The 12500-nt window shown below is 42.5% G+C and overlaps 2 protein-coding genes across 7 annotated transcripts in view; one reads left to right on the top strand and one right to left on the bottom strand.

The window, feature by feature from the left end:
* LOC135099563 (ankyrin-1-like) overlaps positions 1-12500 on the top strand; it is a 38066-nt gene that overhangs the window by 1696 nt on the left and 23870 nt on the right. The window contains exon 1 of one of the 6 annotated variants that reach the window (XM_064001960.1): positions 3664-3829. The exons of 4 other annotated variants lie outside the window; for them this stretch is intronic. The gene's annotated coding sequence lies outside the window, so the exon portion shown is untranslated. Of the gene's footprint in view, positions 1-3663; positions 3830-4473; positions 4663-12500 lie in introns of those variants that run through there. One more of the 6 variants, XM_064001961.1, reaches the window with a different exon arrangement.
* On the bottom strand, positions 2503-3081 carry LOC135099566 (histidine-rich glycoprotein-like). The gene has a single exon (XM_064001963.1). It carries the CDS (start codon positions 3079-3081, stop codon positions 2503-2505), a length of 579 nt encoding a protein of 192 aa, XP_063858033.1.

The following is a 12500-nucleotide window of genomic DNA, read 5'->3' as shown; positions in this document are numbered from 1 at the left end:
CCTGAGGAACACTACTGTTAATAGATTTAGGAGATGACCGTCTACCACAGCAGCAATACAACGGTCAGAAAGGAAACTTTAGATGAAGTTATAGAGAGAAGGATAGAAGCCGTAGGAAGGTAGTTTAGAAATCAAAGCTTTGTGCCAGATACATCCAAGGCAACAGCCAAATTTTCACCAAAATCTCTCAAAGAGGATGACCAAGACTCAGAAAGGAAAGCCAGAAGATCACCAGTAGAGCGGCCTTAATGGAACCAATAGTGGTGATTAGATAGAAGGTTGTGAAGTGATAGATGTTTAAGAATCTTCCTGTTGAGGATAGATTAAAAAACTTTAGACGAACAGGAAATTAAAGCAATAGGACGGTAGTTTGAAGGATTAAAACAATCACCATTGTTAGAAACAGGCTGAATGTAGGCAAACTTCCAGCAAAAAGGAATGGTTGATGTTGACAGACAGAGTTGAAAAAGTTTGACTAGGCAAGGTGTAAGCATGGAACAATAGGAGGGATTCCTTCAGGTCCATAAGCCTTCCGAGGGTTTAGGCCAGCGAGGGCATGGAAAACATCATTGTGTAGAATTTTCAATAGGTAGCATGAAATAGTCAGAGGGTGGAGAAGAGTTAGGAACAAGCCCTGGAGACAATTTTGGTTAGGTGCCAGAAGTCACGAGGGAGTTAAATCTTGAAAGATTTTGACACTTTCTATTAATGAAGGAGTGTTTGGCTAGTTGGAGAACAGACTTGGCCTGGTTCCAAGCAGAAATATAAAGTGCATGAGATTCTGGTGATGGAAGGCTAAAGTACCTTTTGTGGGCCACCTTTCTATCATGTATAGCACGAGAACATGCTGCGTTAAACCAAGGTTTGGAAGGATTAGGTGGAGAAAAAGAATGAAGAATGTACACCTCCGTGCCAGACACTATCACCTCTGTTATGCGTTCAGCACACAAAGACGGGTCTCTGTCATGGAAGCAGTAGTCATTCCAAGGAAAATCAACAAAATACCTCCTCAGGTCCCCCCCCAACTAGCAGAGGCAAAACGCCAGTGGCACCTCCGCTTAGGGGGATGCTGAGGAGAGATTGGAGTGATAGGAAGAAGATATGAAATTGTGATTGGAAGAGTCCAATGGAGAAGAGAGGGTAACAGCATAAGCAGAAGGATTAGAGGTCAGGAAAAGGTCAAGAATGTTGGGCGTATCTCCAAGACGGTCAGGAATATGAGTAGGGTGTTGCACCAATTGCTCTAGGTCGTGGAGGATAGCAAAGCTGAAGGCTAGTTCACCAGTGAAGGAAGATGTCACGTGTGTTTTTCTAACTGAACATTAATTGTGCTGATTGAATATTAGTTGTGTTTATGAACCTGGTATTGTCTTTGTTCGTGCATGCTGATTGCGTTGATCAATGAATATGTTGAAGAGACATAAAGTGATACCAAGTAATTTTAAACGAATTGAGGATGAATGCCAGTGGGAAATTTTGACTTGTAAGACATGTAAATAATTAGTAGTTACCAATTAAAATATGAAAATGTTTGTGAGTTTTCCAGTAGCTTTTATGTACCATATCCATACAGTATCTTGGACCACGACAGTGTGGTGTGTGCTGTGCTTGCTGGACTGTGTAATCCCATCCACTATTGGTGGCTGTTGATGTGGTGTGTGATGTGCTTGTTGGCCTGTGTAATCCCAAACAGTGTTGCTGCTGGGTGACTGGCTGGTGTGTGGTGTGCAGTGTAGTGTGGTGTGTGATGCACTTGTTGGCTTGTGTTATCCTGTACACTGCTGCTGGGTGACTGGCTGGTGTGTGGTGTGCAGTGTGATGTGCTTGTTGGCCTGTGTAATCCTTTACACTGCTGCTGGCTGACTAGTGTGTGGTATAGTGTTTGGTGACGTGGTGATTTTTTTTTTTTTTTTTTATGTAGTAGAGACACTGGCTAAGGACAACAAAAATTAAAAAAAAAAAAAAAAAAAAACTCACTAAGATGCCAGTTACCGAATAGGGTCCGAAGTCTTAGTAAAAAAAATTGAAGGATAAGTGTCTTGAAACCTCCCTCTTGAAGGAATTCAAGTCATAGGAAGGTGGAAATACAGAAGCAGGCAGGGAGTTTCAGTCTACCAGAGAAAGGGATGAATGATTGAGAATACTGGTTAACTCTTGCATTAGAGAGGTGGACAGAATAAGGGTGAGAGAAAGAAGAAAGTCTTGTGCAGCGAGGCCGCGGAAGGAGGGGAGGCATGCAGTTAGCATGAACAGAAGAGCAGTTAGCATGAAAATAGCGGTATAAGACAGCTAGAGATGCAACATTGCGGCGATGACAGAGAGGCTGAAGAAAGTTAGTTGAGGAGAGAAGTTGATGAGACGAAAAGGTTTTGATTTCACCCTGTCTAAAAAAGCGGTATGAGTGGAGCCCCCGCAGACATGTGAAGCATACTCCATACATGGACGGATAAGGCCCTTGTACAGTCAACAGCTGGGGAGGTGAGAAAAACTAGCGGAGACGTCTCAGTGTGGTGTGGTTTGTGCATTACATTGTGGTGTTGTGTGATGTTGTGCAGTGTGGTGTGGTGTGGTGTGATGTGGTGAGGCGTGGTGTACTGTAGTGTGATGTGATGTGGCGTGACACAGTGTGGTGTGGTGTTGTGTGGTGTGGTGTGGTGTGGTGTGGTCTGGTGTGGTGTGTTGGTGAAGTGTAGTGTGCTGCAGTGCAGTGTGGTGTGGTAAAGTGTGATTTGGTGTGGTGTGGGATGGTGTAGTGTGATGGAATGTGGTGTGGTGTGACGCAGGGTGGTGTGGTGTGGTGCAGTGTGGTGAATTGTGGTGTGCTGTGATGCAGTGTGGTATGGCGTGGTGTGATACAGTGTTGTGTGGTGCAGAGTGAAGCAGTGTTGTGTGGTGTGGTGCATTGTGGTGTGGTGTGTTGTGGAAGGGCATGGAGTGGTGTGAGGCAGTGTGGTGTAGATAAGTGTGGTGGAGAGTGGTGTGGTGTTGCGTGATATAGTGTGGTACAGAGTGATGTGGTGTTGTGGTGTGGTGTGGTACAATGTGGTGTAGTGTGATATGGTACAGTGTGGTTTGGTGCATTATGGTGTGGTGTGATCCAGTGTAGTGTGTAGTTCCTCCTCCTTTTCTGTTACCTTTCTTGGTTTTCTGTTAATGAAGGGCAGCTAACATTTGCTTATTGAATGAAAAAACGAAAAAAAAATTTAACGAAAAATAAAGAGAGATGTTATGTCCGGAAATAACGCGCGCGCTTGTGTGTGTGTGTGTGTGTGTGTGTGTGTGTGTGTGTGTGTGTGTGTGTGTGTGAACAGAATTTCAGTGCAAGTAAAAAAAAATCGCCTCCATCTCTGCAGCTTTGCCTGAGCTTCCTCCTCCTTCCCCTCCTTGTCATTCTAATTCAGCAGTGCAAGGACCCAAAGATTTCATTCTTTTCAGGTTATGGTTATGAGTATATCGCTGGCAACTTACACCACATCCTCTCTCTCTCTCTCTCTCTCTCTCTCTCTCTCTCTCTCTCTCTCTCTCTCTCTCTCTCTCTCTCTCTCTCTCTCATTGCATCTTTTATTCTTATTTGTCTGTTCACTATATATTTAATAATGTTTTCCATATTTATTATCTTTATTATACCTTACAACACACACACACACACACACACACACACACACACACACACACACACACACACACATACAGAGTTTTCCTGTTATGCAGTGACTCAAGCAGTAGGTTGAAAGAGTTGATACACGTAGTTTCGTAGAGCACTCTCATGTGAGTGTGTGTGGTGTCACATGAGGGAAGCAGGTGTGCTGTAGGCTGACAGCCGTTTTGGGTAAGTAGAGAGAGAGAGAGAGAGAGAGAGAGAGAGAGAGAGAGAGAGAGAGAGAGAGAGAGAGAGAGAGAGAGAGAGAGAATGTGTAAGGGATTAAGAGATTAATACAGAGACAGACTAGTTGCGGAGATGTGAATAGGTGATGATGCTCTGAGCGAGCCCCGTTATGGCACGGGCGTGGGCGAGATGATGTGCATGGGCGGAGAAAGTGGCAGGAGTGTGGCAATGGGCGCGGCTGTGGCAGAGGCAGGGGATGGGTAGGAGCGAAGTCCTTCCCTCCCCGGCCCGTTAGTCAAGGCCCAGTGTTGCCAAATCTACCGATAAACATGAAAATCTACTGGATATTTGATGAATCTACCGATATACCGAATGATTTCGAAAATAAGGTCGATCAGACCTAATTTCGATCAGACCTACCGAGAAATCTACTGATATTCAGCGTCATGAGAGAGAGAGAGAGAGAGAGAGAGAGAGAGAGAGAGAGAGAGAGAGTCGATCAGACCTAATTTCGATCAGACCTACCGAGAAATCTACTGATATTCAGCGTCATGAGAGAGAGAGAGAGAGAGAGAGAGAGAGAGAGAGAGAGAGAGAGAGAGAGAGAGAGAGAGAGAGAGAGAGAGAGAGAGAGAGAGAGAGAGAGATGTGGGGGGTGGTGGAGTGCGGGGGTGTCGTGACTAACTGAACGTGTCTTGTTCATGTGCCGATTCTAGCCTGACGAACAACAACAAACCGGTTTGTTGTTGTCACTGGCTCGGCCTCGGTCAGTACATGTGTCTCAGTGTCTGCAGGCTGCACCGTTCCCAAACACCTAAGCCTACTCCCACGCACCTGTAAGTCTTTAGATAATATATTTCATCCGTTTTGAAATTTAATTTTTGTATTGATTTAAAAATAGAGCCTCAAATATTAGCGGGCTGCATCGTTTGTGAAGGAAGGTAGGTGGTGCGTGTGTTACTTTTTTTTTTTTTTTTAATGTAGTTGGGACACTGGCCGAGAACGACAAAAATCCAATAAAAAAATAAATAAATAAATAAATAAAAGCCCAGTGATGTATCAGTCCCAGAAAAGGGTAGAAAGTGGTAGACAAAAATTGAAGGATAAGTGTCTTGAAACCTCCCACTTGAATGAATTTAAGTCATAGGAAGGTGGAAATACAGAAGGAGGCAGGGAGTAGAGAGAGGGATAAATGATTGAGAATACTGGTTAACTCTTGCATTAGAGAGATGGACAGAATAGGGGTGAGAGAAAGAAGAATGTCTTGTGCAGCGAGGCCGTGGGAGAAGGGGAGGCATGCAGTTAGCAAGATCAGAAGAGCAGTTAGCATGGGAAAAAGCGGAAGAAGACAGCTAGAGATGCAACACTGCGGCGATGAGAGGGAGGCTGAAGACAGTCACTGAGAGGAGAGGAGTTGATGAGACGAAATAATTTTGATTCCACCCTGTCTAGAAGTGCGGTATGAGTGGAACGCTCTGCCTCAGAGAAGTAAAGCATACTCCATACATGGACGGATAAGGCCCTTGTACAGAGTTAGCATCTGAGGGTGGGGGAGAAAAACTGGCGGAGACGTCTCAGAACACCTAATTTTATAGATGATGTTTTAACTAGAGATGAGATGTGAAGTTTCCAGTTCAGATCATAAATAAAAGACAGACCGAGGATGTTCAGTGTAGAAGAGGAGGGCAGTTGAGTGTCATTGAAGAAGAGGAGATAGTTGTCTGGAAGGTTGTGTCAAGTTGATAGATGGAGGAATTGAGTTTTTGAGGCACTGAACAATACCAAGTTTGCTCAGGCCCTATTACAAATTTTAAAAAGATCAGATGTCAGGCATTCTGTGGCTTTCCTGAGTGAAATGTTTACTTCCTGAAAGGTTGGACGTCTATGAAAAGACAATGGAAAAGTGCAGGATGGTATGTATCATCAGCGTAGGAGTGGATAGGACAAGAAGTTTGGTTTAGATCCCTAATGAATAATAAGAAGAGAGTGGGTGACAGGACAGAACCCTGAGGAACACCACTGTTAATAGATTTAGGAGAATAACAGTAACCGTCTACCACAGCAGCAATAGAACTGTCAGAAAGGAAACTTGGGATGAGGTTACAAAGAGGATAAAAGCCATAGGAGAGTAGTTTGGAAATCAAAGCATTGTGCCAGACTCTATCAAAAGCTTCTTATATGTACAAGGCAACAGGAAAAGTTTCACCAAAATCTGTAAAAGAGGATGATGACAGAGACTCAGTAAGGAAAGCCAGAAGATCATCAGTAGAGCGGCCTTGACGGAACCCATACTGGCTATCAGATAGAAGGTTGTGAAGTAACAGATGTTTAAAAATCTTCCTGTTGAGGATATATTAAAAAAAAAAATTAGATAGACAGGAAATTAAAGCAATAGGATGGTAGTTTGAGGGATTAGAACGGTCACCATTTTTATGAACAGGCTGAATGTAGGCAAACTTCCAGCAAGAAGGAAAGGTAGATGTTGACAGACAGAGATGAAAGAGTTTGACTAGGGAAGGTGCAAGCACAGATGCACAGTTTCGGAGAACAATAGGAGGGACCCCATTAGGTCCATAAGCCTTCCGATGGGTTAGGCTAGCAAGGGTATGGAAAACATCATTGCAAAGAATTTTAATAGGTAGCAAAAAGTAGTCAGAGGGTGGAGGAGAGGAAGGAGCAAGTCCAGAATCGTCCAAGGTAGAGTTTTTAGCAAAGGTTTGAGGGAAGAGTTCAGCTTTAGAGATTGATGTGATAACAGTGGTGCCATCTGGTTGAAATAAAGGAGGGAAAGAAGAAGAAGAAGCAAAGTTATTAGGGATATTTTTGGTTTCATGCCAGAAGTCACGAGGGGAGTTAGATCTTGAAAGATTTTGACACTTTCTGTTAATGAAGGAGTTTTTAGTTAGTTGGAGAACAGACTTGGCATGGTTCCATACAAAGTTATAAAGTGCATGAGATTCTGGTGATGAAAGGCTTAAGTACCTTATATGAACCACCTCTCTATCATGTATAGCACGAGAACAAGCTTTGGTGAACCAAGGTTTGGAAGGTCGAGGAAAAGAGTGAGGAATTTATGCCTCCATGCCAGACACTATCACCTCTGTTATGCGCTCAGCACACAAAGACGGGTCTCCGACACGGAAGCAGTAGTCATTCCAAGGAAAATCAGCAAAATTCCTCTTCAGGTCGCCCCAACTAACATAAGCAAATCGCCAGCGGCACCTCCGCTTATGGGGATCCTGAGGAGGGATTGGAGCGATAAGAAGATATGAAATTGTGATCGGAGGAGCCCAATGGAGAAGAAAGGGTGACAGCATAAGCAGAAAGATTAGAGGTCAAGAAAAGATCAAGAATGTTGGGTGTATCTCCAAGACAGTCAGGAATACGAGTAGGGTGTTGCACCAATTGCTCTAGGTGATGGAGGATAGCAAAGTTGTAGGCTAGTTCACCAGGATGGTCAGTGAAGGGAGAGGAAAGCCAAAGCTGGTGGTGAACATTGAAGTCTCCAAGAATGGAGATCTCTGCAAAAGGGAAGAGGGTCATAATGTGCTCCACTTTGGAAGTTAAGTAGTCAAAGAATTTCTTATAGTCAGAGGAGTTAGGTCAGAGATATACAGCATCAACAAATTTAGTTTGAGAGTGACTCTGTAGTCGTAGCCAGGTGTTGGAAAACTCGGAAGGTTCAAGAGCGTGAGCACAAGAGCAGGTTAAGTCATTGCGCACATTAACGCTACATCCAGCTTTGGATCGAAAATGAGGATAGAGAAAGTAGGAGGGAACAGAAAAGGGGCTACTGTCAATTGTGTCAGACACCTGAGTTCCAGTGATGAAAAGAAGATGAGGTTTAGAAGAGGAGAGGTGGTGTTCTACAGATTGAAAATTAGATCTTAGACCGCGATTGTTGCAGAAGTTAATGAAGAAAAAGTTGAGGGGGGGGTGTCAAGACACTTAAGGTCGTTGTCAGAAGGGCAGTCCGACCTGGGGACATTTGTGGTCACCTCCTCAGATGGGGACTCCGAGGCTGGTGTAGGAGTCGCCATGATAATTTTGAAATTTTGAGTGAAGGGTGTGTGTGTTATTAGGTGCTTGTAGTTTTGTGTGGAGGAAGAGAGTTGTCTTTAGAGGGCAGGCTGTGACTGCCCCCTTGTGTTGTGAGACACAAAGGGAAACGTTCAGTGAGGTCACAGCTGGGCTTAGTGATAAGTTCACAGCACACCCTGAACAGTGCTGCACACCTCACTGGGAGTAATTATCGTTTCGGCAGGTGCTTACTGCCTCCTCCTGTGTACTGCCTCCTCCTCTGTATGTGTGTGTGTGTGTGTGTGTGTGTGTGTGTGTCCATGTCTTTGTGTATGTGTGTGTGCGTTTGTCCATGTTGATTTGTGTGTGTGTGTGTGTGTGTGTGTGTGTGTGTGTGTGTGTGATTCATGTATGGTCGTCTGCTGATCTTCCAGCCAGCCATTCCGCTACAGAAGGAGCTCAGAGTTCATAGTGGCAGATCTTTTGGGTAGGACTGAGACCACTGACACACCACACACCAGAACAGCGAGGTTACAGGCCCTCAGGTTACATCCCATACCTACTTGCTGCTAAGTGAATAGGGGCTACACATTAAGAGGTTCGCCCATTTGCCTCGGCGCGCCCGGGATTCGAACCCAGGCCTTCTTGGTTGTTAGCCGAGCGTGCTAACCTCTACACAACACGGTGTGTGTGTGTGTGTGTGTGTGTGTGTGTGTGTGTGTGTGTTTGATTTTTTTTTTTTTTTTATGTAGGAGGAACACTGGCCAAGGATAACAAAAATCAAATAAAAAAAAAAGCCCACTGAGATGCCAGTCCCCAAAAATGGTCCAAAGCGGTAGTAAAAAAAATTGGTGGAGAAGTGTCTTGAAACCTCCCTCTTGAAGGAATTCAGGTCATAGGAAGGTGGAAATGCAAAAACAAGTAAGGAGCTCCAGAGTTTACCAGAGAAAGGGATGAATGATTGAGAATACTAGTTAACTCTTGCATTAGAGAGGTAGACAGAATAAGGGGTGAGAAAAAGAAGAAAGTTTTGTGCAGCGAGGCTGCGGGAGGAGGGGAGGCATGCAGTTAGCAAGATCAGAAGAGCAGTTAGCATGAAAATAGCGGTAGAAGACAGCTAGAGATGCAGCATTGCGGAGATGAGAGAGAGGCTGAAGACAGTCAGTTAGAGAAGAGGAGTTGATGAGACGAAAAGCTTTTGATTCCACCCTGTCTAGAAGAGCAGTATGAGTGGAACCCCCCCAGACACGTGAAGCATACTCCATACATGGACGGATAAGGACATTGTACAAAATACTTGAAAAAGCAATAGCAAAGAGACTGACTGCATTAATAGAATCTTTCAACCTGCTTTCAAGCAATCAGTTTGGATTCCGCAAAAAATAAATCCACAGAAACAGCAATACTGAAGTTTACAAGTGAAATATACAAGAATATGGAGAGAAAGAACCATGTAGTAGGGGTTTTCTTGATCTGAGTAAAGCATTTCACTCTATTGATCATAACATATTATTAGACAAGCTAGAAAACATTGGAGTTAGAGGATTACCACTAAAATTGTTTGCTAGTTACCTGTCAGGTAGGAAACAGTCTGTATTTTGTAACAATTAAATGTCAAATAAAAAAAAAAAAACTATTATTAAGGTGTGCCACAAGGTTCTATATTAGGTCCTATATTATTTCTGATATACATCAATGATAAATGTAATGTTAGTGATATGCTTAGTTACGTTCTATTTCTCGATGATACACGCCTTCTTCTAACAGATAATGATTTGTGTAACTTAAATGTAAAATTAACTCAAGAATTGCATAACATATTCAAATGGGTAACCGCAAATAAATTAACAGTAAACATTAATAAAACTAACTTCATATTGTTTCAAAGACGCTCTGTTGTCAGTAATTTCGGAACAGTTTCCTATGGAGGCTGAGCTTAATCATGTTTCTTCTACAAAATTTTTAGGAGTTATTATTGATGAAAATTTTAACTGGAAAAAGCATATACAGTCGGTGTGCTCAAACTTATCAAAAACTTGTGGAATTTTATTCAGAATTAGGTACAATGTAACAAGTGAAGCCTTACGCAGCTTATATCATTAATTATGTTATCCATACCTTATTAACTGTTCATCGATCTGTGGCTGTACTTGGCCTACGGTTGTGAATGATGTCTTTGTAGCACAAAGGAAAATAGCAAGAACCATTGTCTTTAAAAGTAAATACGACTCCACCGACTTACTGTTTAAGGACTTAAATATACTAACTTTTGACCTCTTAAAGAAATATTTCATAGCGCTGACCATATATAATAATGTTAATGGTAATGATTCAAATAGCATAATGTCTAATGTATTCCACCATAGCCAAGGTACCCGAGGAAATCATAATAATATGATTTGCCCACAAGCAAGAACTAGTCTGTATACATTTTTCCACACACTGTGTTGCTCCTAAAGTATGGAACGTATTGCCTGACGATAGAAAAAAAAAAAAAAAAGTTTTTTCAATATTTTCAAAAGTAAAATGAAAAAGTTCCTATTTAGTAGTCTAAGTCAAAACTAGGATCTGTATTAAAGTTTTAGTATTTTTTGTACACATGAATGATGTAGCTTGTTACAAACATTACTTATCTTAAGGATATTAGCTCCTAAAAAATGGTGCAATAATATTATTTCTTTTCTACTGTTCTATATGATTTGTATTGTTGCCCTGCCCTCTATATAAGTTGCATTTATATGTATATCACTCCTCTGTCTGCTAGGGAGCCTCGGCTCAGCGGGCTAGTGCCCCATTAATCATGTAATGCTTCTTCTCTGTAAAAAAAAAAAAAAAATGCTACTCTGGACAATAAACAATCAATCAATTAAATTTAAAAAAAACAAACAAAATTAAGTTAGCAGCTGGAGGGGTAAGAAAAACTGGCGGAGACATCTCAGAGCACCTAACTTCATAGAAGCTGTTTTAGCTAGAGAGGAGATGTGAAGTGTCCAGTTCAGATTATAAGTAAAGGACAGACCGAGGATGTTCAGTGTAGAAGAGGGGGACAGTTGAGTGTCATCCTCTTCGACACTGAACATCCTCGGTCTGTCGTTTACTTATAAAGGACAGGTGTGTGTGTGTGTGTGTGTGTGTGTGTGTGTGTGTGTGTGTGTGTGTGTGTGTGTGTGTGTGTGTGTGTGTGTGTCACTTGGGTGTTTTTACAATGCCGTTTCCCTGATCCAGAGGGGTGAGATGGTACCTCTCTTTGAACAGCCTGTCTGTTGTCCGCCTGTTGGGACTGGCTGGGTTCTGAGCACAGCAAGGGACCTGCGGTAAATTTGTGTGTGTTGGCTTTTATTTTCAATATTCTTTCTTTTGTTTTTCAGTGTGCTCCTTTTTCTTTCTGTTTTCTTCATTATGTATGTTTTTATTTGAATTTCAGGAGTGACATTTTGTTTTCTACAATTAGCATGTATTGTCATCTTATTGACCGAGTCTACCTTGAAAAGGAACACGTTTTCTTAGTGTCCCCCATGTTCCGGTTACCTGCCTTGCGGACATTATTCTTAATATTGGTTATAAGTTAGTGTAATGCTTATTTACTCATTTTATATCATGTAGTATTATTCTCTTCATAACTTAAGTTCTCTATATCTTTTTATGTATAAGGGAGGAAATATTTTGAGGTGGAGATGTGTTGAAACAAGGGGAGATTGAGCGGGCAACAACACATTCCAAGGAGGGGAAGACAGAGCGCCTTAGGTCGTGAGGTAGAACGGAGAGGAGGCGTCTCTCAGGGACGTCACGTCTTGTGAGGTGTGAGGAGAGGAAATATGGGAATTATCGTTTGGGGACGCGGTGATGGCGTCTGAGTAAATTCCGGCGGATGAGGGAAATAATTCAGTGGGTGGTGGAGGAGTGGGCGGTGGAGGTGTAAATGGGTTGTGGTCCTGTGTGAAGTGACGAGAACGTCATATATTAACGTGTACTACCTCATGTTGCTTGTGAATTATCATTAGTATCAATATATGTGGTTGTAACATAGAACAATCGTATTTTCTACCCCCCCAACACTGATCTGGTATTTGAGGTGATTCCAGGTGTGCTGCGTTAAGGTAAGCGTACAATGAGAGGGTGTAACTCTAGCGATTTCCGATAGGTCGGGTAGGCACTCGAAGCCTTTAAAAATCCAGACCTTTAAAACTTTCCTGGATCAGTGTTCCGTCCACTTTCTTGGAGAGATAACCGGGATCGTACGATCGTAAGTGAGTAGCGATCGTAACAGTATATAACAATGATTTATGAATGAGTAGCTATTCTTTATTCAAAATAGAGACACTACGTTCAGTTACATATTCTGAGTCATACAACTACATAAAAGACCTTTTTTTTATCGATCTGAGAGAGAGAGAGAGAGAGAGAGAGAGAGAGAGAGAGAGAGAGAGAGAGAGAGAGAGAGAGAGAGAGAGAGAGAGAGAGAGCACGTTTATTAAAAAAAAAAAAAAAAGAAGTCACTAGAGGGTGCATGACCTTAAGAAAACATGAATCGAAAGGACTGGTGTGTTGTAGCTTGGACACCTGAGAGTGGCCAAGGCTGTGGTGCAGGTGATTCAGGCGACACCAGTGTTCTAGAATGTACATGTTGTGTGATCTGTCTCTGTGTCTACTGGCA

Source organism: Scylla paramamosain, unplaced genomic scaffold, assembly GCF_035594125.1.
Source record: "Scylla paramamosain isolate STU-SP2022 unplaced genomic scaffold, ASM3559412v1 Contig148, whole genome shotgun sequence".
NCBI lineage: Eukaryota > Metazoa > Arthropoda > Malacostraca > Decapoda > Portunidae > Scylla > Scylla paramamosain.
The sequence above is the reverse complement of the archived record's forward strand: the minus strand, read 5'-3'. Positions and strand labels throughout refer to the sequence as shown.

Excerpts from the sequence above, each read along its gene's own strand:
- LOC135099566 (XM_064001963.1), bottom strand. The coding sequence starts at position 3,081 with ATGCACCAAACCACACTGTACCATATCACACTACACCACATTGTACCA.